General features: G+C 39.4%; 1 protein-coding gene across 1 annotated transcript in view; it reads left to right on the top strand.

Moving 5' to 3' along the window:
- Rbcn-3B (WD repeat-containing protein Rbcn-3B) overlaps positions 1-23,697 on the top strand; it is a 94,496-nt gene that overhangs the window by 36,030 nt on the left and 34,769 nt on the right. Inside the window, exons 15-19 of the mRNA XM_080272021.1 lie at positions 1,136-1,292; positions 3,874-4,011; positions 10,133-10,201; positions 16,452-16,520; positions 22,205-22,309. Coding sequence (XP_080128147.1) covers positions 1,136-1,292; positions 3,874-4,011; positions 10,133-10,201; positions 16,452-16,520; positions 22,205-22,309 — 538 coding nt within the window. The remainder of the gene's footprint in view (positions 1-1,135; positions 1,293-3,873; positions 4,012-10,132; positions 10,202-16,451; positions 16,521-22,204; positions 22,310-23,697) is intronic.

The following is a 23,697-nucleotide window of genomic DNA, read 5'->3' as shown; positions in this document are numbered from 1 at the left end:
TGCAGTATATACCTCTCTGTTTCAGATTAATAGGAAAAATACCTGTGTGGTATAAGTGAGTCTGCATTATACCTGAAAATTATTAACATATTGGAGCAATCGTGTGAGCCAGAGGTACCATAAAATAGAATACAGGATGCATACTACTGTGATGTTGAGCATAAACATATAATAAGCTTAAAACAGTACAGTTCATTAATGATTCCTTCAGAATTTTACAGTTAAAGTATATTCTCCCTCACTTCTTTTTATTACTTCTTCCTCCTCACTCTTTACTACTTCCCCTCTATAGTAAGCTTTCTTTTGGTCATCCCATCTCTGTCACATTCATATCCCTCTCTTTCTTTGTAACTTTCTTAGTCGTTTCATCCCATCTCGCATAATTTTCTCTACCATATAACTTTTCCTTCAGTCAGTTTAACATAGGATCCAGCAAGTCCTAGGTGAGCAGAATAATCACCAGGACATCTCTTCCCTCTCAACCTTCCTTCATGCATCCCTTTCCCTCAGACACTCATTCTCTCCCTTTTTCCCCTCTTTCATTCTCCTTTCTGATTTGTTTCTCTATTCTCATTCATTTTTGCTCCCCTTTCTCCTTTGTTCCTCGCCCTTTTCTTGCTCATATCTATTCTCTTTTCTCTTACTTCTTTCATTTCCCTAACCATGCACCCAGCCCTCTTGTCAACCCACATTATCCAACTACTCACCTTGTCACCCTGTTCTTTGTGTCATTTCAGTGTGGGATCTAGCAAGTCCTAAGGGAACAGAATAATCACCTGGATGTCATCCTTTTCCTCTCTCCCATGAATCCCCTCCCTTCTCTCCCCTGTCACATTTGTTTACTTCCCTTTCTGCTCTCACTTCGTTCTCTCCCTTCTCATCATCTTTCATGCAGCCCATTCTCTTTCCACAGTCAATTCTGTCCCCCCGCTTTCATTTCTTTCTCCTTCGTAACCTTCTCTCATGCAACCTCTCCATTATCTCACTCATTTCTCTCCCCTCTTATTTCCCTTCTCTCTCTCCTTTCACACACTTTCTGTCCTTATTCAGTGCTCTTTCACATACCTCTTCCCTCTGTCAGCCTGCATCTTTCACTCACTACCTCCCCTCGCCTCATTCTCTTTTTCTATTTCAGCGTGGGATCCAGCAAGTATTAGGGGAGCAGAATAATCACCAAGATATTCACGACAGCTCCAAGATGCGCACCTGTCCGCTGATGATACAGGGACTGCGAACTAACAAGCAGGATGCAAATTCTCATGTCCTTTTCTTCGACATTGAGGCACTGATAGGTGAGAAGGAAGGAGGAGAGATGATAGATGGGGAGGGGGAGGGAAGAGGAAAGCAGGAGGAAGTGAGTGATGAAGGGAGAGGGAGAATGGGAAAGAAGTAGGGTGGAAAGAACACCTAGAGAAAGAGAAAAGTAAAGGAACTGTCAAGTCCTCAACATTACTGAGGCATTGATAGATTAGCGGGAAGATGGGAATGATTGAAGAAGAAATTAGAGAAAGGTGGGAGGCAGTGAAGGAGGAAGAAGGATGGAGGGTGGGAGAGAGAGAAATGAGGGGGGGGGAAGGAAAAGAAGTAGAGCAAAGAAAAAAGGATTCTAGAGCACAAATTCTCAAGTCCTCTTCTTTGAGGTACTGTACTGACTGCTGAGAAGGAAAGAGAGAGGGAGTGAGGGGAGAAATGGGAGAAGGGTGGGAGGTAGTAAGGGAAAATTATTGGGGGTGATGGAGGAAAGCAAGGAGGAAAAAGAAGAGTTGAGACAAACATGGAGTAGGCTAAAGAGAAATAGATAAAAATGAAGAAGTAAGGTTTAATAGGAAGGCAAGAGAGAGAGAGGGAGTGAGTGATATGATAGGAGAAGGAGGAGGAAAGAAGACAGACAACCAGTACTGTAAGGAATAGTAAAGGAAGGGATAAGGAGGAGAGGCAGAAGAAAAAAATGCAAATGAACTAAACCTGAAGTAGAGAAGGATGTGGAGAAGGGAATATGTGGAGGAAGGAAAGAAAGAAAGAGAAGCAAAAGGAGGTGTTCATATAGGGAAGGAAAAGGAAGCAGGGAGATGAAGGATGTCATACTGGGGGGAAGGAATGAGAAATGAAAGGAAAAAAGGAGGAACACATTGCAGGAATTGTCTTGGAAAAAAGTGGAGGAATAACACAGCATAGAAAAATAAAGATGAGAGAAGGGGCAAGAAAATATGAGAGACAGTGGAAAGTACATTGAGAGAAAGGGTGCAGACAATATAAAACATAATGCTACAGTCTCCAACTTTCACATCCCAGTGCATTCACTCATATCAGTCATACAAAACTGATTGCCCTTCAATACATTCCTCAGCAAAATTTTGACTGAAGTAGCAACAATTTGCAATCCTCTGAGTTGCCGTCTGTGTGAGCCAGGGTCTATGGTAGCATTGTCAGAGATGAATTTTACACTCAGCCCCTGTTGGTCAATTTGCTGGTTACCATAGCCACTATTATTAACCTTTTTAGATAATTGACTGTATTTCCTAGCCATTCCACTTTCTTACATACCTCATCATCATGGATGTTTCAGCCTCATTGGCTTGAAAGTTTTTTTTTCATTCTGTTCTTCCTCCTCATCCAACTTCTCCTTTCTTTGTTCTCTTTACTTCGCAGTAAAAAAAACATTATCAGTCCCCCACTCCTCCTGTTTATATCTGTGTGATTACACCATTTCATCACACTCAGGTCAGTCCTTACCATCATTCTATACCTATATTCACATTCATATCTTATCCCTCATTATTCACTTTGTCAGACCATCACATTCAACATAATGTGCTCCAGATAGAGGAGTGGCATTAGTGGGTTGTATTTAAAATGTTGGTGTGGTGTATAATTTCGGCTGAGAATATTGGCTTATGTTCTTGTTGCTGCAACATCTGTTTCTGTCCTTATAAGGTCCAGTGCAGGAATCAGCTTCCTCCACAGTAGGAGAGTGATAGCCAGAAATTGCCATTTTGCAATACTGGCCAAGTATGAATGAGAAAAGGGTATCTATAGCAAGAGCAGTGCATGTGAAAGTCAGAGTGTTATTATGGCTATGTTTGTATTTGCCAGAGTTTGTAAGTGTTATCAGCATATGAAAAGACATAGTCAGTACCCCCATACATGGGATTTTAACCCAGGTCTTAGGACAAATGCAGGTTGGGAACTAAACATCAAAACCACTGTGTCACTGTGGTTCTTGTACCATAGCATGCCAGTAATCATGGTACTCTCTTTTATATTCTGTCCCTGTAGTTGTATATATTCCTGAAACACAGATCACTAGCTCATTGCTGTATGAGTGTGGGAGGTTTATCTGTTGTAAAGAAAGAAGGGCTGATGGGTTATATAGTTTATATTTGTTACTGTGCTTTGATAAGCATTAGTTATTTTGTCGGGAATATTAGGCAAGTGTAGTAAAAAACCAGATGGCTTGTTATGCTTGATGTGCAGCATATGGGGGGGCTTAGATGTTTGTAGTATATCACCGGGTATTGATGGAAGTGGTGTTATAATTGGAGTGACAGCTTCATTTACATCTGGATATTGTATAATACTGTAAATATCCTTCAGCTTGACAAAGAGAAGCTAATGAGGGTAAGTTTGCAGTATGAGTGGTCTTGGTAAACTGGTAAGTAGCTACTAAGTACCGGTATTGTATTCAGTTTCAGCCTGTGGGGAGATTTAGACTGGTGAGCTAGCCTTCCTTCTTTTGAGCATTGAGCAAACTAACATATATCTGTATGTGAGCAAACTAACATTTATCTATATGTAAGATTGTGAGTGAGTGAACTAACTCTCTTCTTCCTGTGAGAATGTGTTAGCATGTAAACAGCAATCTCGACCCTCCAGTGCAACTTCTGAGTGATGAGTACACGCTGATGTCTCCCGGGACTTTGGAGGCCAACGAGCTGATAATGAGCAGTCAGTACCAGCGCATGAATGACCTAACTCACCCTGCATCACCTGAGGCAGCCAAGAAAATTGCAGGTGAGGGGTTGGCACAGAACGATATGCATTTGTGGACAGATGGATGAGCGTGTGGGTTGTCTGGTTGCTTGTGACTCCGTTAGAGGCGGATATGTTGGTGGGTTACGTGGTAAATATTTGGTTGGTACGGGAATTTGTTTAATATAGTTGGTGACATGAAGATGAGAAATTAAAGAACAGGAAGAAGTAAATGGAGAGGACACAGAGAGGAGGAGGAGAACAGCTACAGGCTGGATTAGCAGACAAGAAAAAAGCATCTGGGAAAGTAATATAGCCTCAGCAATATGAGGAAGTCTTTTTTCATTATATTTTCTGGCATGACCTATAATAGAATTAAAGAAAAAAATGCTTAGGCTGAAGGAATACTTAGAGAGAGAGTTAGGATAAATGTTGGATGTAAGGGAGGAAGGAAATGAAGAAATATTATGCAGTAATCCTTCGATTGTCTGACATAAAAGAACCAAAGGCATATCTGGATATGGATGAAATCTGGATACGAAGCAGTATCCTCTGCTGTACCTATACCCAACCTACTACCTATATCCAGCCTGTATGTACAGTACCCCTTCTATTTGTGGCAGTGTTCTCTGGTCTTTCAGCTGTATTTAGATATCAAAACACACATGGGAATATCCTGTATAATGCTGGACACTAAGAAAACATTATATGATATAATGCATAAACAGTAAAAGTCCACAAATATCCTACCCATGTTTACAGTATCCCTCCCAATTGTGGCATTCTTTCAGCCGCAGTATGTAGACATCAAAACACACATGCTAGACACTGAGAAAAAATACGCAAACAACAAAAATCCACAAAAAAAAATCGATGAAGATGACGGCTGCAAGAGGAATTTTAAGCCTTCCAGGACCATAAGGTTTCAGTTTGTTTCTGGGACACCAGCAGAGCTGAGAACCAAGATATGGCTGCTTACACATGCACAAAGAAAAACATTTCTATGGCCAAATTTGCCCACGGAAATTAATTACATTGGTATTAATTGTATACCGTCATCTTCAGTGGTGTTTATACTGTAAGATAAGCAATAAAAACACACAAAACTGATGAGTAAAAGTACAGAAATGCAGTGAGAATAAACTTGTTCAAGAGTACAAAGTAGCTTCAGGTAACTTCCCAACATTGTAGCGCAAAATTTTGCCTGCACTGTGCAAGAGCTATGCATGTGTCTAGATGCAGAATTTCATGAGCTTTCTCCTGCTGTTTTCAGAATTTTGGTATGACCACTAGTATTTGATTAAATTGCCAAAAACTTAAAAAACTCATTGGTGGCGATGCAGGGGGTTAAGTGGTGGGAGGCAGGCAGCACACTAAGCAGGGTTAGGGGATAGAGGGTGGGGGGACTTGGAGGGAGACACACCTGGCAGCGCTGAGCTCGGAGGGGGATGGGGGAGGGATGCGGGGATTAGGAAACGAGGGCAGTCGGGAGACTTTGACCATTTGGTAAGGAGCCGGACAATCATTTTGCTTAGCTTGTGGGTTACGGGCCTGTAATTTTCAAACGCTAGTGGAACTTTCTGAGTGATCTGGACAGCTGGGGGACTTTGACCATTCAGTAGGGAGCTGGACAGCCAGTTTGCTCAGGTTGTGGGTTTGTGTTTGTATTGTTTGCATGTGGCCGTTAGTGTCCAAGTGATCTGGGTGGCCTTGGGACTTTGACCATTCAGTAGGGAGCCAGACAGCCATTTTGCTCAGCTTGTGGGTTATGGGCCCTTATTACTCGAGTGCTGGCAGAACTTTCCAAGTGATCTGGGCAGCCGGGGGACTTTGACCATTCAGTAGGGAGCCGGACAGCCATTTTTTGCTCAGCTTTCAGGTTCAGTCTATTACCTGCGCTTGGCCAGAGAGGCTGGCCGGCCACTCAACCTGTTTTTTGAATTTGTAGGCCACCCAGCCACTGATGTTGGAACTTTTATGTTTGGGTTCAGACAAATAAATTCAGATACGGATTTAATAGAGCCAAGGCGTAATGTCCGGATACGGAGCATGTTGGATATGGAGCGTCCGGATAATCGAGTGATTACTGTATATCAAGTGGTGGCTTATGTTGTAGTGCAGTGTGAGTGTATTGTTTTGGTATATCCTTCCCTAATTCTGGAAGATTATGATCAGTCAAAAAGTGTCATTTGCATTGTGTGTGAGGAGAAGGGGAAATTTTTTTTCTATCATGAAGATCAGATGATGAATGAATGAAGATGTTGGGAGTGAACAGGTGTTTTATAATTTTTAGTGGTAGAAATGATAGTGGATTGTTATGAATAAATTGACAGTATAGAATAAAAGATGTGACGTGATAGTAGGTAATGGAATACGGAAGTAATATTTTAAAGAATTGAGGAAGTATGTGATGGAGGAGTGTTTTTAAACATCATCCCCCTCAGTATGATGGCAAATTTATTTGATATATGCTGGCTTCATATAGTTTTATTCAGCTTAGGAGGGACTTTTTGAACTGGATGAGATATAGCTAACTTTGACCCTTTCCTAAGCTGTATACTAGAAGCCCTACTTATAAGTCACTTATTCTTTTTTTTTTTAATTTATGTATTATTATTTTTACTATAACATTCACTGTAAAGTACAGAAAAATAGCCTTTTAAAGTTCCATTCCCATTTGTAAAGCTGATTTGCCTGTGTCCCTACATATTACAGTGTCAGTTGTGTGGAAACATGAGATTTTGCAACATATCTGTGACCTATAATGTGGACTGTTAGTGAAACTGTCTGGTGGTAGCCAAAACAAAGTAAAAAAAAGATGTTGTACTGAAGGGTCAGTAATAATTGTGCTGACTAATAAGTGTAGTTGTGAATGTAGTGGAGGGAATGATATGGTGTTGGTGGTGGTGGCAGCAGTGGTGTTGGTGGTGGGGGTGTTGGGTAAATCAGATACAGTACAGGTATTAGGTACTTACTAATACCATATTTCTCCAACAGTGGATAGGGGAATGGTATAACATTTTTACCCTAAGTTGGCCCAGATTTTTTTTTTTTTTTCCTTTTTTTTAAGTACTGTACCTTATTTCACATAACTCAGTGCCAGAAAAATGTAAGTGAGCAGCTGTTTGTTGCTTAGTTGTCTTGATTCAGACATTGCCAGAATTTGATGAATTGGTGATGATTTTCACCTCCGGCCAAATCTGCAACCTCAAGAAGGGAATGCCGTGAAGATTGTTTTATGCGTACACAGCTGACAATTCCTTAACTCAGCGTAATGTGATAGCATTGGGTGAACAGAAGCAACTTCTCTCCAAATGATTTTAAGAGAGACAGAGAACTGCTAGACTTTGAGAGTGTATCACAACTCTCTCCCAGTAAAGCATGCAGTAGTAATTCGGAGTCTAAGAATAACCTGAATTCCTGATGGTATATCTACAGGCCTACATCTCACAAAATATGATACTGTACAATTGCTGTGCATTCTTTTAATACTTCTTTGTAACTAGCAGCATATTCTGGTGTTATTCCGTTGTTACAACTTGACATTCAAGATGGAGAGATGGCAGATCTAGGCCAGCTTAGAGTAAAAAGGAGTACAGTAAGTAATGGGGGTAATAGTTATGGTGTTGATGGTAATAGTGGGTGTAAATCAGATACAGTAGATGCTCAATTTAAGGAACATCAATTTAGTGGATGCCCAAGATAACAGAATAATTATTTTTCTGGTATTTTTGCCCTGTTTAATGAAAAATTTCTGTTAAATTGAGCATAATTCCGATAAGAAAATTCCATACACAGTAATGCATTTCTGGGGGCATTAATTATGGATTCAGACTGATGTGTGTAGCATTGAGAGTTAGCATAGTTTGCTAGGCTTGGGTTGCCTTCAATGATTTAGCTGAAAATAGCTTGAAATACAGGAAAATTTTCCTTTATGTTGAGCCTTGGTTATGATACAGAACTTGATTTAGCGGAAAATTCAAGATAACGGAATGGGGGTTGGCCAAATTACAGTAGTTTCTTAATCAAGCATCCACTATACCAGGTAGCCACTAATACTATATCTCTCAAACAGTGGGTGAGGAAATGGTAGTTGGTAATGGGGTTTGTGGTTGTGGTGGTAATGATTGGTCTAAGTCAGGTATTGGGTAGCTACTAATACCATATCTCTCAAAACAGTGGATGGGGTGATATCATATAAGTGTAAGTACTGTACTGTACCTGTATGGTGATGCTTAACTTATCGCATGGTATTGATGTGTGTGCAGGAGTGAAGTTAATGAGCATAACTTCATTTCCAGTTGATTAAATATCCACAGTTGTTTAAATTTTTCATCAAAGTGTTCCATGATAAGGATGCGGGAAGTGGTAAGACCTTGAAAGTACAATAGATGAGAGGATTCATAACATCAAGCCTTAGGTTATGATACAGAGTGCTCTTATGATTGGCACAGATATTGTCAGTGGGTGTATTCTCTTTAGCATGAGAGACTTTGTAGCACTTCTTCTTTAGTGATTTATTTTTATTATTGCACCTTAGTATTTTCATATATGCTATTTATGTACTGTAAAAGTCCTTATGGTATTGAGATACAATAGTTTTTATTAATAACTGATGGGGATATGAACACCTGACTGAACATCCCAACCTGGCATTTAATATTTATTGAAGACAATCTTTGGCCTTTGGTTAGAAATTGACATAATAGCATTTCTCAAATTCCTTGAAAATTTATGGGTGATTTACTTCAGTTTTGATGCCACTTTTGAGCTGCCATGTTCCATAGTGGTGACCATATTGCAAAGGTAGCTGATGACTCACTGAAATTTAGCATGGCAAGTGCACATGATTTCTGTTAATTCTGTGAGAGTAAAATTGTTTTCAAATGATCTCAGGCATGTTAAGGTGTCTAGGCAGAATACATCACTGAAGAAGAGGCGCTGCTAAATCCTGTAAGCCAGTGTGAATATGAGCCATTGTCACCATTGTCTTACTATGTCAGTACCCGTGACCAGCTCCTGTGTCCTTCAGTGTAAACACTGCTTCCTTTATGGTGTCTTGGGTAGAGGGGAAAATTATACAAGCAGTAATGCCTGATGTGGAGTTGTAAAATTGCAAATATGTGTTTATTTCGGTAAAATATTTAATGTGTGCTTAGTATTGCAGCAACACAAAGATAACCTTCCTTCCAGTGTGCAGATGAATATATTTATAACTTTTTGCATATTGTATGCCTAAATTCTCTTTATTCTGGTCTTCACTTTTCCATTATTCATTACTCCAATGCCACACCTCCAGAAAGATATCTTGCATTTGAAGAATGTTATGTTTATTCTGTGCAGTATGAACATAAGCACATGCATTGGTATTTATTTTGGTAGTCTTTAATTGTTCTTTTATGGTCTTACAGCAATCAGACTACGTGAACCTCAAGTTATTCATACCAAGAATTACGGTAATGGAATCATAATCAGCCTAATTTCTTATGAATTGAATGGGATTATTATTATTATTATTATTATTATTATTATTATTATTATAGTTATTATTATTATTATTATTATTATTATTATTATTATTAAAAAAATGTTAAAGTTGGAGAAGCTTTTAGCAAAGCACAATACTGCACTGTACACAGTCCAGTGGACCATACTGTATGTCTAATAAATCTTTATTCAAGCCTTCTGAATGTTGGATTCATTAGTCGGGTAATACAGTACAGGCAGTTTGCAATTTTCGTTTGATAGTATTATGGAGCATGGTTTAGTGTTCCAGCTGTTTCATTTGGTCACTCATCCCAGTTACTGTCAGAATAAAGGGAGTTTATGTGTTGTATGTACTGTAATAATGAGATTTTCAAAAATTATATTTGTATCATACGAGAGTTTGTAATCCTTTCACCGGATTCTGTAGAAGAATTAGGGCCATTGTGTCTCAGAACCAACTCCTGTTACTGGCTGCTACTTGTTAATTTTCATCCTGCTCAAGGTGAAGTATCTGTAACTAACTGTAGGCTGGCATCCCCATCACGCACTTGTGTACACTTGCTAACCTGGTCTGGGCACCTCTTTCTCTCCCCCTCCACTTCTCCTCACCTGTCTGTGTCTGTGGGGTCGTCTGCCGCGTTTGTGTCTGTCTGTGGCCGTCTGCTGCGCTTAACAGAGTTCTTCGGAAAGGTGAAGGATAAGGCCGGGGAGATGGAAAAGAAGATGAAGGAGAAGGATAAGCATGGTAAGATGAGTAGTGCATGATCTGTGAATGCACACCTTATTTTCAGCTTATCCCAACTTAGAGCTTGTGCTTTCTTTGTGTTTTATATTACATGTGCATACAGTTCCTTGCCATCGTGTTTTGTACTGTGTTGTAATAACAGTTATGCATTTTGTTTTTTATTGATTCTGTATTATCCATGCCACTCTGCTACCAGTTAATCGGATCTCTTTATCCTGTAGAGTATCATCATTATTATCATTGTTGTCATCCTCCTTTTATATTGAATTTTCATACCTTGTTTGAGTGTGTGGGTACGGGGGGTGCATGCACGTGTGCATATGTGAGTACTGGTACTGTACTTATTTAATGTCTGTTATGTATGTGAGTTTACAGTGTTGTATGTATATTATTCTGTGTGTGTGTGTGTGTGTGTGTGTGTGTGTAAAACTGGTGTATAAATGAAGTTTATTATTCTGTTTCTCATGTTTATTTAATGAGAAGAATGTTTTATGCATACTTATCATATTTTGGGGGGTGGGAATTGTGGATATATTGTAAATATACACCGTACTGCATTGTACTGTACCATTCGATAACCCTTAAGTATGGTAATGATATTTAATGGGGCAAATTTGCTATAAACCCTGCAGTTCATTATTATTTATATTTTAATTCTTAGTATTATTTATTTCCATACTTGTGTATCCAGAGTACAACCTGTGCAATAGTAAGGTATCACTGCATCTGCAAATACTGTCATGGGGCTTGGAAAAACTGTGCATTAACTAATCTGTGTGAGACAAGCTTAATACATGGGGATTATTTACTTGGGGCTGGAAGTAACAGTACCCTGCATACTGTATTTCAGACTGTGTAGCACCATCAACATCAGACATTTGCATCCTACAAATATAACCTCATTTATAATATTTTGGATGTGGATATATGTAATGCATCATGGCAATGTTGTTTAACCTCTTGGATGATGGAGAAAAAAAAGATTTTAGTAACCTGTCACTGAGGCAAAACCTTGAATGTTTTTTAAAAGCAAAATCCAGTATAGTAAAGTCTGTTATAGTGTGGTTTTACTATAAACAGCTTACAATATATACTTTAGAAACAGGTTACTGTATTTCTATGTTTCGAAGTACGTTTCCATCATTTTTTTCCAATACTTATTTCTCATACTTCGTTGCATGTCCATACAGTACTTGATTTTTGGTAAAGGATTTTTCTTCTTTTTAATTAGTATTCATATATCTGGAATACACTTCTTAAGTATATTTGGAGTGATCAAATAAACTTTGATTGTCACAATAAAAAGCAGCTCCGAAGTCTCATCAATGCACATATTGTTTATTGTGAAAATTTCTTAGCCACGTTCTGCATTTGAGGATTAATTGAGTTGTACAGCTGCGTTCATAACAAGGGATACACATGTGCTCATATTATCTACTGTAGAGTCTACTGTTGGTGAGATGTGGAGCCGTTTCACTTACTGCCTGGTTCACTGGCCACCAATGCGCCAATAAGTGAAGGAATTAGTTCCATATCATACCAGCATTGGATACCATAGTACACTAAACGAGTAGATGTGTATTGTTTCTCCTGAACGTGATTGTATGTGTTTTCTTGGTGATAGCTAGATGTTAGTGGATTTGGTTTTCTTATTGCATTTTTAGAACTTTGATGAGCAATTTTCCAATTCTTCTTTACTTGTTTGTCAGAGAGAGAGAGAGAGAGAGGGAGAGAGAGAGATTACTCAGTTCATCTTTATTCATGTCAGTGAGACAGAAAGAGGTACTGTAGTTAAATAATACTGTAATAAGTGAGAGAGAGAGAGAGAGAGAGAGAGAGATTATTCAGTTCATCTTTATTCATGTCAGAGCTAGACAGAAAAAGTTAGTTACATAATACTGCAATAAGAGGCACAGAGAGAGAGAGAGAGAGAGAGAGAGAGAATTACTCAGCTTAACTTTATTCATGTCAGAGAGAGACAGAGAGAGGTAGGTAGATAATACTGTGCAATGAGAGAGAGAGAGAGAGATTGATTAATTGTTTCCTTAATGATTTTTGCTGAATATCATTCTAAATCTGCTGGCCAGAACTGAGTCATAAATATTTAACATCAACATTTCATTGCTTTGTCAACCATGCATTGTCCGTAGTGGGCATATTTATTTAACCTTAACCTGATTATTTATTGTCTATTACATTTGTGCATCCTCCAGATGATTTTATTCTGCTTAGGAGAGACTTTTTAAACTAGGGGCATTAGATACAGCATTCACTGATGCTTGTATTCAGTTTAGGAGAGGCTTTTTGAACTGAGGGTATCAGATATAGCTTTTAATGAGCCCATTCACTACAATAGATCATTCTTGCCTTGAATAGAATCATCTGGAGGTATAGTAGAATGCATCACAAAATTCAATGCAAGAATACAGACTGTAGCAGTTTACTATTTTCTAGTGGGTAGTTGACCTTCACCTAGTCACTTATAGTTTGTAACATTACATGGTAACTTTGTCTATCGAGTTTGTGTATTTGCTATTGTTTTCTGATGCCATATTATCTGTTGCAGTTGGGGTGTTTTGAGTTTTGTGTGTTTGTCTTGAGTTTTGCTTTTTCGTTGTTTTGTGGCACTAGTCCTCAGTGTAATTCATGGCTGTGTCCAAAGTATAGCAACTTTGTAATGTTACTTATGAACCCATTCACTCCATGGCTTTTTTTTTTTTTTTTTTCCCCCCCCTACCTTCAGATGAATTTATTTTGTCAGCAAAGAAGCTATGTCAGTGAAAGAGTTATTAAAGCCTGAATTTAAACCTTGCAGTTTTGAAAATGTCCTTCAGGCCGAGTTAATTGCCTGGAAGAAGCAGGTTAAAAAGTAGAAAATGCAACAGTAAACTGTTGGGGGCTAATAAGGGGAAACTAGCAGTCAGCTTTGTTAGTAGCAGTGGAGCTTCAAATCCATACATTTTATTGACTTTTATCATATTTTTGCAGCTTATACATGGTTTTATTTAACTTAAAAAAAGATCTCTCTTATTACAGAGGTTAGTTATACTGTAGTTTTATCTAACCACAAGCTCAATAAAATAATCTGGAATTAGCAAAAGAAGGCAAAAACAAAGCAGCAGCAGCAGCATGATCCATCTCTTTTCCCAGCATAGGGTGGGAGGAGGTAGGGTCCAGAGAGCTAGAAAATAAACAAACAAAAAAACGTAATTTGAATCATGGGATTAGTAGGCAGTTTTTCTCCATTTTGCTGAGGACTTGATACCAAAAAAAAATGAGAAAAGGTGACTTATACTGAGGACTTACGGTATTAATTTGCAGTGCCATTGTCAGTGCTTGTCTTAGTCTTTCTTCACTAACCCGCAAGTCATTTCTTTTCCTGTCTTTGCTAATTATATATACCATGGTTTTATTGTGATGTTTTGTATGGTGAAATTTTACTCATTTTCATTCACATTAAAAACATTGTGTGAATGGATTTTCTAGTTAACCCTATTAAAATTGTGCTTTCTGATTAAAACTTAAGAGTATATAACATTTTATAGTCTCCCAGCTTGTGTATTGTTTGTTTATAAAGTTTGGAAATCTATACTCAATGTATGTGTGAAAAGAGGTGTGTATGTGTTTGTGTTCCTAATACAGTAATATGTGTCTATGTGTACCTTAACTTCACCATCATATATAGATGAAGATATCTTTCAATGTTATTATGTGTATCAGTATTGTTTGAGTGTATGTCTACCCTCATGGTGTGCTGGTCTTGTATGTGAGTGTGTTTGTGGGTAACTTAACTATACAGTAGAGTGTTATGGCTCATAAATTCATAACTACTCTATTATTTTTTGTGAAATTATATTTTGAAGTTATGGGGAACAGTAGTGTTATGCATCATTAACATAACTGTAGTGATCTTTATTTATATATAGCACAGGAGAATGACAATTCTCCCGTTAGAAAATGATGTAAGAAACAGAAATCTTGAAAATTGACACCTCACAATATTATTACTCATTAACAGTTCTTATTTTTGTGGAACTGGGCATCCTGATATATTTGGTTCAGACTGTAGATTAAATCAAGTGCTTATCCTGTCTGATACAGTCTTGTATTTAGAGCAAAGTTAATTGTGAGTGACTTTAGTTATGATATCGTACTGCTGCTAGTTACACGTGCATTATATAGCAACGTTCCTGCATATAAGACCAACTGTGGGTTTGTTTTCATTCATGACAGCTGTGCCTGAGTGACTTTAATTATATCTTGTTTCTTTGTCACGGTTCTTCTCCCCATGTTTTTGTGACCATTATGACCTGAGCAGCTTAACTTTCAGCACTGGGCAGCAGCAGTATCATGATTGTAAACAAGTCAACAGTTAGTCTTAAATGCAAGTTTGTCCTTGTAATGCACATGTGCAGCTGGAAGTGGTATGATACTAATCAACTTAAATTGCTCAGAGTCAGATTTTTGCAAATTGTTAGCTAGAATAAGCATTTGATTTAATCAGTGATCTGAAGCAAATAAATTAAGATGCCCAGTTCCACTAAGTATAATAATACTGTTAACGAGCAATGATATTGTGGAGGTTCAAGTTTCAAGACTTCAATTTCATAGAGGAAAAGTATATGTGCTAAGGCCTTTGACCATGCTAGTATGTCTAGGTCTTTTCACCCGATGGCAGATCTGTGTGTGTTGCAATCTTGAGCCATTTCCTTGCCAAGTCCCCTAGCCTAGAGATCCCCATGCAGGACCACACCCCATGTATTGTCTGATCTACCTCTGTGCACTCCTCCTTCTGCATTTATGTCTTTGACTATTCCCCTTTACCTCCTCAGCGGTGTATGACTCTGGTGCACCACATAACTTCATATGTTAATGATAACAAATAATAGAGTACTGTAGTTAGAAGCCACAGCATTCTAGAGTAAAGCCACAACATGAAAGTGAGTTTTCCAAGAAGCACCCCATTGTTGGGTTGAGCCACTGAGGGGAGGAGCAAATATGATTAGTGAAAGTTAATACATGTGATAGATAAATTGACTGAAGCCACGCCTGCCAAAGCACATTTTTAAGGCTGTATTTATTCTGATATATGTTGACAGGTAACTAAAATGAGAGTTATATTATTCATAATGGTTTGATGATGGTATGTATGTTTGTGTTTGTGTATATGGTTGAATATTTTTACTGTGGTTGGTGGGTGTGTTTTGTAGAGTAGCCTGACAATTATTCTGTCATGAGCTGAGCAGTACCTTCCTTCTCCCTCCCTCCATTTTGCTCCCTTATTCCTTCCATCCTTCTTTCCTGCCCTCACTTCATCCCTTCTTCCTTCCTCATGTGATCCTTATTTCACATGTTTCAATCCTCCTTTTCCCATTCCTTTTTTCACCCTTTCTGCATTTTCTGATCTAATTCCTTCCTCATTCCTTTACTCTTCTTCTTTTCTTCCATCATGTTATGCTGTTGCCTCTCCTTCCATTCTTCCTTTTCCTCATACTGTTCTTCCATTTTATCTCTTCATCTTTCATTCCCTTCCTTCACACTTCATCCCTCCATCTGCAACTTTTATTGCTTCTCACATGCACTTTATCATTCCATCTCTCTTTTTCCTCCTTCCATCCCTCATTTCGTTGTTTCATCTCCATTCATTATACCTCCATCTCACCTATCTCCTCTCCTCTTGTTGCTCTCTTCTCCTTTCTTCTATACTGTTCTCTCCTTTCCTTTCTCCTCTTATCTCTCCTCTCCTCTCCTTCCTTTCATCTTCATATTCTTTCCTCTTCTTCTTGTGTTCTGCTGTCCCTTTCCACTGTTTTCCATCCCTTCCCATCTCCTGTTGTCCCCTTCATACCCATCTTCTGTTTTTCCCCTCCCTTTTGTACCCCATACTTCCTTTTCTTTTCTCTTGTCTTCTCTTTTGTACCATTACCTCTCCTCTCCTTTTCTCTCCTATTTCTCATATCTGTATTTCCTGTTTTCATCTGCCCATTGGTACCCATCACATTCTTTCCTTTCCCCATGACTTCTCCTCTTACCATTGACTCTCCTTGTCTCTCCTGTCTCCTTATGTCCTTATCTTGTATTATCTTTCTTCCTTTTGAATCCCTTGCATCATCACCTTTCCCCTTTGTCTCCCCTTCGTACCATCTCTCCTCTCCTCTCCCCCTCTTTTTCTCCCTCGTACCCCTTGCTTCTTCTTTCTTTCCCTTTGTACCCTTTCCCCTCCTTGTTATCTCCCTTCCTGCTGCCCCAGACCTGCTAGGGCGGGCCAAGGACAAAGCCGTACACATGGAGAAACGGCTGAAGGAGCGCGACCAACAGGGTAGGAAATAACTGGCCCCCCTCCTCCCTCCTTCCAGAGCGTCCCTTTAGAGCAGCTGTTCCTAAGACGCCCCTGATGCACTCCCTGTAGCTCCCTTCGCACTCCCTCTAGAAAAGTGGTCACTCCCTTTGCACTTCCTCTACCTCTGTGGTCACTCCCTTTGCACTCCTTCTAGTTCCATGGTTGCTCCCTTTGCACCCTGTCTATACCTGTACTGTATTTGTTTTCAACACTTCCACGTATACACAACTTAGACTTCCATTAGCTTTTGATGTCCCCATGTATTCTCTCTTTGGACTTTCTGTAGCTGCTGACACTAATATTTTCCCTTTGGGCTTGCTGTAGCTGCCTCTTATCGTGTACTCAATATGCACCCCTATTGCCTCCCATGTAGGCCTAATATGCCATCCAGCCCCCAACACTTCCTCATAGAAGCCAACTCCCTCTAATGTATTCCCTCTAGTGCCAGACACATTCATTGAAGACCCCTTTTGTAATCCCTAGTTTACACCCCTTTTATTCTTTTGAAGCTGGATGATCATATTTTTCAGTATCTGTTTTTGTGATCAAACTTTTTCAATTTCTCTAGTTTCCCCTACACTCCTGCTTATACTGACAATGCACTTTCTCTGGCATTCCTCACAGTCTGATATCTTTACTTCATTTAACACCTCAGCACCTACTCCTCTTTTGTATACTGATAATTGAAAAAGATAGCTTCTCTCAAGTTTAGTGCCATCACCATTGTACCACACAGCTGTCATCCTTGTAGGCATCACTGTATTTTGCCCTTAGCATAAGCTACTGTTGGATCCCTCCTTTCATAGTGTCTTGGCAGTATTGCTGTCACCCTCTACTGTGCTAAGCCTTCCCAAACTAGTACCTTAGTTTAGTACCAGCACTTCCTTGAACATAATTGCACTCATCTACTCTTTATGCTTCATTCTTGTGGTTGTTCTGTACTTTATATCTTTCCTGCAGACACCTTCTCAAACCCCACATATACTAACAGTGTTTTATTGCTGTACCAGTATTCTGGTGCACTTCTGTACCTTATGCATTTTTTCCCTGTACCTCCCTGTGCTTACTTCTTGGAAAAAATGTCTGCCTTAGCTACTCCTCATCCATCTAAATAAAAAGTGAAGGATGGATAAGCCAGCCATCCAGCCTCTTCTCATAATACCTTGTGGTGTCATTGGTGCTTTGTGGTGACTAAATGCTTTTGATGTGCATAAATATTAAATCCATCCATCCTTCATCCAATCCTACCTTGCCCCATGAGGAGCGTAAGAGCCCGGGGGTGGGCAAGTTGGTCCTGACATTGAAGATGAGAGTGAATAAATATTAAATCTTTCTTTATAATGACATATTTTATTCTGACATCTCCAAATGGTTTTATTGAGCTTAGGAAAGACTTCTCTCATGTATAATGGGAATGGAGGATGTTTACCAGGTGTACTGCATTAATAAAGTGTCATAACATTAACATACTGTGACATTTACTGTGTAAGTATCAAGACCGAGCAGCACTTTTGCCAAGACGTCCAGCACATCAAACACTCGTATGAATTGCTGTTTTATAATTGTTGTGGTCTGAAGATTTTTTTTTTTTTTTTTTTTTTTTTAATGCAGAAAATTGGGCTCATGACTGGAAGTCTGAGGCATCTGTCATGAATGATGCATACAGCAGTTATTAAGAGTTCAGTATTGAACACCAATTCCCATAATAGTAGGTGGATTTTGGTTGACCCTGGGTACATATTCCTGCTCAGTGGAAAAGTCTGGCTCTTCCCTCTTATCATTATACTGTGATCTTTTTGCCCTCTCCCTGTGCCCTTGCTATGCTCAGTCTTTTTCCTATCCCCTGCACTTGCTCCCTTCACTAATATTCTCTCTCTCGTTTCTCTTGCCGGATGCCTCCCCTCTCCACATGATGCATTTTCCCTTCCTGCTCTCCTTACATACCTTTTCCTTCCCTTTACATACCTCTTTCCTCTATCTTTCAACTGACTCCCCCTTTCACTCACCCTCCCTTTCCTCTCTTCAGGGTTGGTGTTTCCCCTCCCCACGTAAACATATTCTCCCTCCCCTCTCTACATATGCATTTTCTTCCTCCTCGCACACTCTGTCCCTCCCTCCACAATCTCTGCTCCACTGACCAACACATTCCTCCCTTCATTCACTCTCCCTTTCCTCTCTCTGCAAGGATGATGGCTTCCCTCTCTGCAAAAGCACTTTCTCCCTTCCCTTCCCACGTATGCATTTTCTCCTTCTCCCTACACACCTTTTCTCTGCACCTCTCTACACACTTTCTCACTTCACTCGGTGTCACTCCCCTTCTTCTCTCCTTGCATGATGCCTCCCCTCTTCAAATATACTTCTCTCTCCTTTCCTGCACACTTGCCCTCCCTTCCTCAACTGCTTACACACCTCTTTCCTCCACCCTTCCCCTCTTGATGCACACCCCCATGCATGTTTGACCCCTTAGTTTATGTAGATTGTGATGATTATGATTGGAAAATTGACTGTGAGGACTAGTCATAATGTCTTGTTATTTTAAACTTGTGTCAAATTGACTGTGAGGACTAGTCATAATGTCTTGTTATTTTAAACTTGTGTCTGTGTGTTTCATGTACATTTTCAGAAAAAATATTATTTATAAAAATATTCTTCATCTATCAGCATTCTTGATATTTTATTGTTAATAAGGTCCAGTGTCCATATCAGTGTAAATGCCTGTACAGCACTAACAGAAATAAGTACACATCTGTCATTGTAGTATTAACAAGGATACTCTTGTTATGATTATTTAGATAAGGGTGACCGAGATTTATTATGTCTCTAAGGGCTCATCTTTGTTTAGGACATTGATATTTACATCCTTGTACACTATGCTAAGGTCTAGAGGTGAGCCGAGATGCATAATGTATCATTTGTTTTCCTGTGTCTGTTGCAGTGCTGATTTTTAAAATATTACCAGTATTTCTGTGGTATTGTGTACAATACTGTGACAATGACTACTACAGTTACTACTACTACCACTACTACTAATATTATTATTATTGTGATTTTGATTATTATTATTATCATCATCATCTATTCCAGTGTTGCCCCATGAGGAGCATAGGAGCCCAGGGCAAGGCAAGTTGGTCCTGACAGTTAAGATGAGAGTGACTAGCCTCACTCATTCCTGAGTGGCATTACGTGAACAATAAACCCCAACCATCCCCTGGATATAAACCTGCACATGCTTAGTTGGACTGAAGTGCCTTAATTACCCACTAAACCACCAGGCGCCTTAAGTTAGTTATATGGTTACCACCCAGCATAGTAAATGGTTTCCTGGTGTACAGGAAACCATTTGGCTTGTCACTCTGAGTAGAGTTACCCATAGGCAGAAGGGAGAGAAAAGAATAAAGGGAAAAAAGACAGAAGAGGGAGGGTAAAGTCATCCATAGGCATAAGGAAGAGGAAAAAATGAAGAAAAGAAGGACGGAAGGAAAGAAGGAAGGTACTACACCCACTTGCATAGAGTGATGGGGTTATGTGTTTGTCTTGTCTGTCTGTTTGCAAGATTATGGAGACTCTTTGGAACAGAAGTGCACTAAATTGAACATGAGAATAAAGATTGAAGACCATTATAGAAACAAGTGATTAAATACATATTGTTTGAAAAAGGTCATAGGTCCAGAGTAAGGTGTGCTCTGGCAGTTTTAGGGTTTAGACCAAATTTGGTGGAAGAGTTGAGGATTAGGAAAAGATAAAGTTATTCAGTATTGAGAACAATCAGTCAGAGCTAACAGTTACTGGGCAAGCTCAAAAGAAGAACTCTTTAGCTCAGTTTTTATTCTGTGTGGACAAGACTTGGTGTAATGGTTTAAAATCAGCCGAGGAAGAAATTATTCAGGTTTGAAAACGGCAGGTTGAAGGTCAGGATGACAATGAAAGGTCAACTTAAATACTTTTGTTCCAGTTTGGAGCAGATCTGGTTGAAACATTGAGGGTTGGGCAGGGATGAAGTAATTCTAGTGGTTGAAAGTCAAGACCACTGGGTAGAGTCAGAAGTTTGGCTTTAGATTAAATGGGACTTAGGTGATGCACTCTCAGTGTGTGCATTGTTGCTATTACTGTTATTATAATTGTTATTATTTTTTATTATGGCAACAGTGTAGTCATATGGCCATTAAGAAATAACATTCCCAAGCTACTGTACTTGTTTGTGGCACACTGATGGTGTTGAAACCACTATACTTGGTATGCAGTATCACCTGGTATTTTTCAATCATTTTCTTGCAGCACCCAGCGATGAAAGCTATACCATGTTTAATGGTTAACTGTTGCCTTTTCTCCATTTAACATTCTTACAGCAGTCAACCCTAGGAACCTTTATAACTACTAGATTGATCTACATGGATTACAGTCTGCTTAACTTGTGAATTCTGTCCCTGTTATTTCACCAAGGAACTGGCTCTAGGTCCATTAAGTGCAAGGTCAGGACTGAGAATATTAATAAAGAAAAAAAAAATCAGTTCCTTGTAATTACTAATGCATTATTTATTTTTACAGGAAGTGCAGGACTTGGAAGGATTCTTCACTCTCATTTCATTGTTCATTATAAACTAATGCTTCTTTACAGTCCTCACGTGTGGTTTGGTCTTGGAGATAGATGCCTTCACTTGGTAGCACTGATATGACTAGATGGCTCCTCTTCCTGGTCATATAAACATCCATCAGCTAACACCCTAACCCCCAAAAGGAGGATGGTGGATTGCTGAAGGTTAATTTCATCCTTCTGTCTACTGGGTTCACATTCAAATGAGCCTGGGGATGTACTGCTACTACTGCTGCTTCTACTATTTGAGTGGTTTAAATAAGATCAGTAGGATGGTTTACTGTTGCTGTGTGTGGTTACATATGGTATATATACATATATTTTGTAGCGCACAGTATTGCATAGTAGTATTAACCATAGCAGTATGTTATTCTGTGTTTATACAGGTGGTTTGTGACTGTGTTCACTTTCTATTTCTAGGGCTAACTCATGGGATTTTCTTTCCAAAGCTTGGGATACCTTCATTGTACCCCATCATATATTCTTTTTATCTTGTAAATTATTGTGCAGCACACTTGTACATACTATTGCTACCCCACTTGGTAAAATACCCAGCACCACCTCACAGCCAGCTTTACTAGATGTTTTCTTGTATAGCTTAATGTAAGTTATTTATTCTCGCATTTAATTGTTATCAGTCGTTTTGTTGACTTTTTCATTACATTATTTTACCATCCCATTGGCACATCTTATGTGTGATATTCTGAGTGCTGATAGGCTTCCATCTAGCTCAGAAAATTTTACACCTGCCATGTCGCAAACCCACACGTACCATACCTCGTTCAATCTTACCCTTCCACACTTTGCTTGTACCACACATTCATTTATCATACCTCTGGTACAGTACTTCTGTCACATCTGTACCTTCTACTCCTTGTCTCTCCCGTAGCTTCATTTATCACATGCCCAATACATTAACCTCATCATATTAACCACACCTCTGATAAATAGTTCATATTTCTACCTACCATACTTTCATTTACAACACCCCAGACTGCACTTTCACCCAAAACACCCGACCCCCAACACAGTGCCCTCTCTAACACAAATTCTTCTTGGTGTGGGTGCTCAGGGTTGCTCTCACGGGTAAAGGAGTCGGCAGAGAGCGTGCAGAACATGATACAGAACAAGGTGGAGCAGTCAGGCTTCAGGCCAACTTCGCTTTCTGGGGCTAAGGGTAAGTACAGTACTACAGTATACATTGCTTATGCACATATCTTGGGGCAGTATTCTCATGGGCTTTGTACTTTTTTAGCATCTCTCTCATAACTGTTTACTTCAGAGTATGGCACACTGTCTTCAGTCCAGTGATATATTTTTTATATTACTGTATTTAGAATTATTGTGGCATAAGTTTATTGAGTGTTGTAGGGAAGGTATATGGAAGAATTATTATAGAGAAAGTAAGAGAGATGTCAGAAGTCCTAGTGAGTAATGAACAGGGTGGCTTTAGGAGTGGCAGAGGATGTGTGGATCAAATATTTGCAGTGAGACAGATAGTGGAGTAGGCTTGTGAGAAGGACTATAATGTGCTTATGGCATTTATGGATCTGGAAAAAGCATACAACAAAGTAGACAGAGAAGGATTGTGGAAGGTTTTGCGCATGTACGGTGTAGATGGTAAACTGCTAGGTGCCGTCAAGAGTTTTTATGATGGTAGTGAGGCATGTGTAAGGGTAAATGGGCATCTTGGTGAATAGTTCACGATCAGTGTGGGCATGTGACAAGGTTGTGTGATGTCCCCTTGGTTGTTCAATATATAATGAGAGAAGTAAAAACACAAGTAAAGGAGAGACGGATGGCATCGGTAATGAATGGTGATGGATGAAATATCCCAAATTTGTTGTATGCTGATGATGCAGTGCTACTTGCAAATACCAAAGAAGAACTTGGTAGACTAATGCAGAGTTTTGATGATGTCTGTGAGCGTCGTGCCTTGAGAGTAAATGTAGAAAAGAGTAAAGTGATGGTAATCGAGAGAGATGGTGGCTCTCAGTGTGATGTTACAGTGAATGGAAAGAGACTGGAATTGGAGAGAGAGTTCAGATACCTGGGTACAGTGATAGAAAAGAGGAAATGTGCAAAAGAAGTGGAAAGTAGAGTAACACAGGGAAGGAAAGTAGATGGTGCTTTGAAGGCCTTGATAAGAAAGAGGCTTGAGTGTTGCAGCTGCATGAGGCTTATATGGATTAGTGTTGGTGCCATCTTTAGCATACGGGTGTGAGACTATGGTGTGGCATGAACATGTAAAGTCAAGAGTGAGAGCAGTGGAGATGGGACTGCTGAGGAATGTGTGTGGATTACAGAGAGTGGGTAGGATACAAAATAATGTGATCTGTGAAAGATGTTGAATGAGGAAGTCTGTGGACACCAGAATCAAAGAGAGTGTACTGAGATGGTATGGTTATGTGGAATGGATAGCAATAGAGTGGTGAAAAAGGTATATCTGAGCAAAGTTGAAGGAGAGAGGAGGTGAGGTAGACCAAGGAGAAAGTGGAGGGATAAGGTGGATGAGCGTATGAGGAAGAGAGGTATGAAAGTCGGTGAGGCTAGGGAACTGACAAG

The sequence above is a fragment of the Coenobita brevimanus genome, chromosome 49 (assembly GCF_032717465.1).
Source record: "Coenobita brevimanus isolate Jiangsu-jjx chromosome 49, ASM3271746v2, whole genome shotgun sequence".
Taxonomy (NCBI): domain Eukaryota; kingdom Metazoa; phylum Arthropoda; class Malacostraca; order Decapoda; family Coenobitidae; genus Coenobita; species Coenobita brevimanus.
This window is presented reverse-complemented; position numbering and strand designations above follow the sequence as displayed.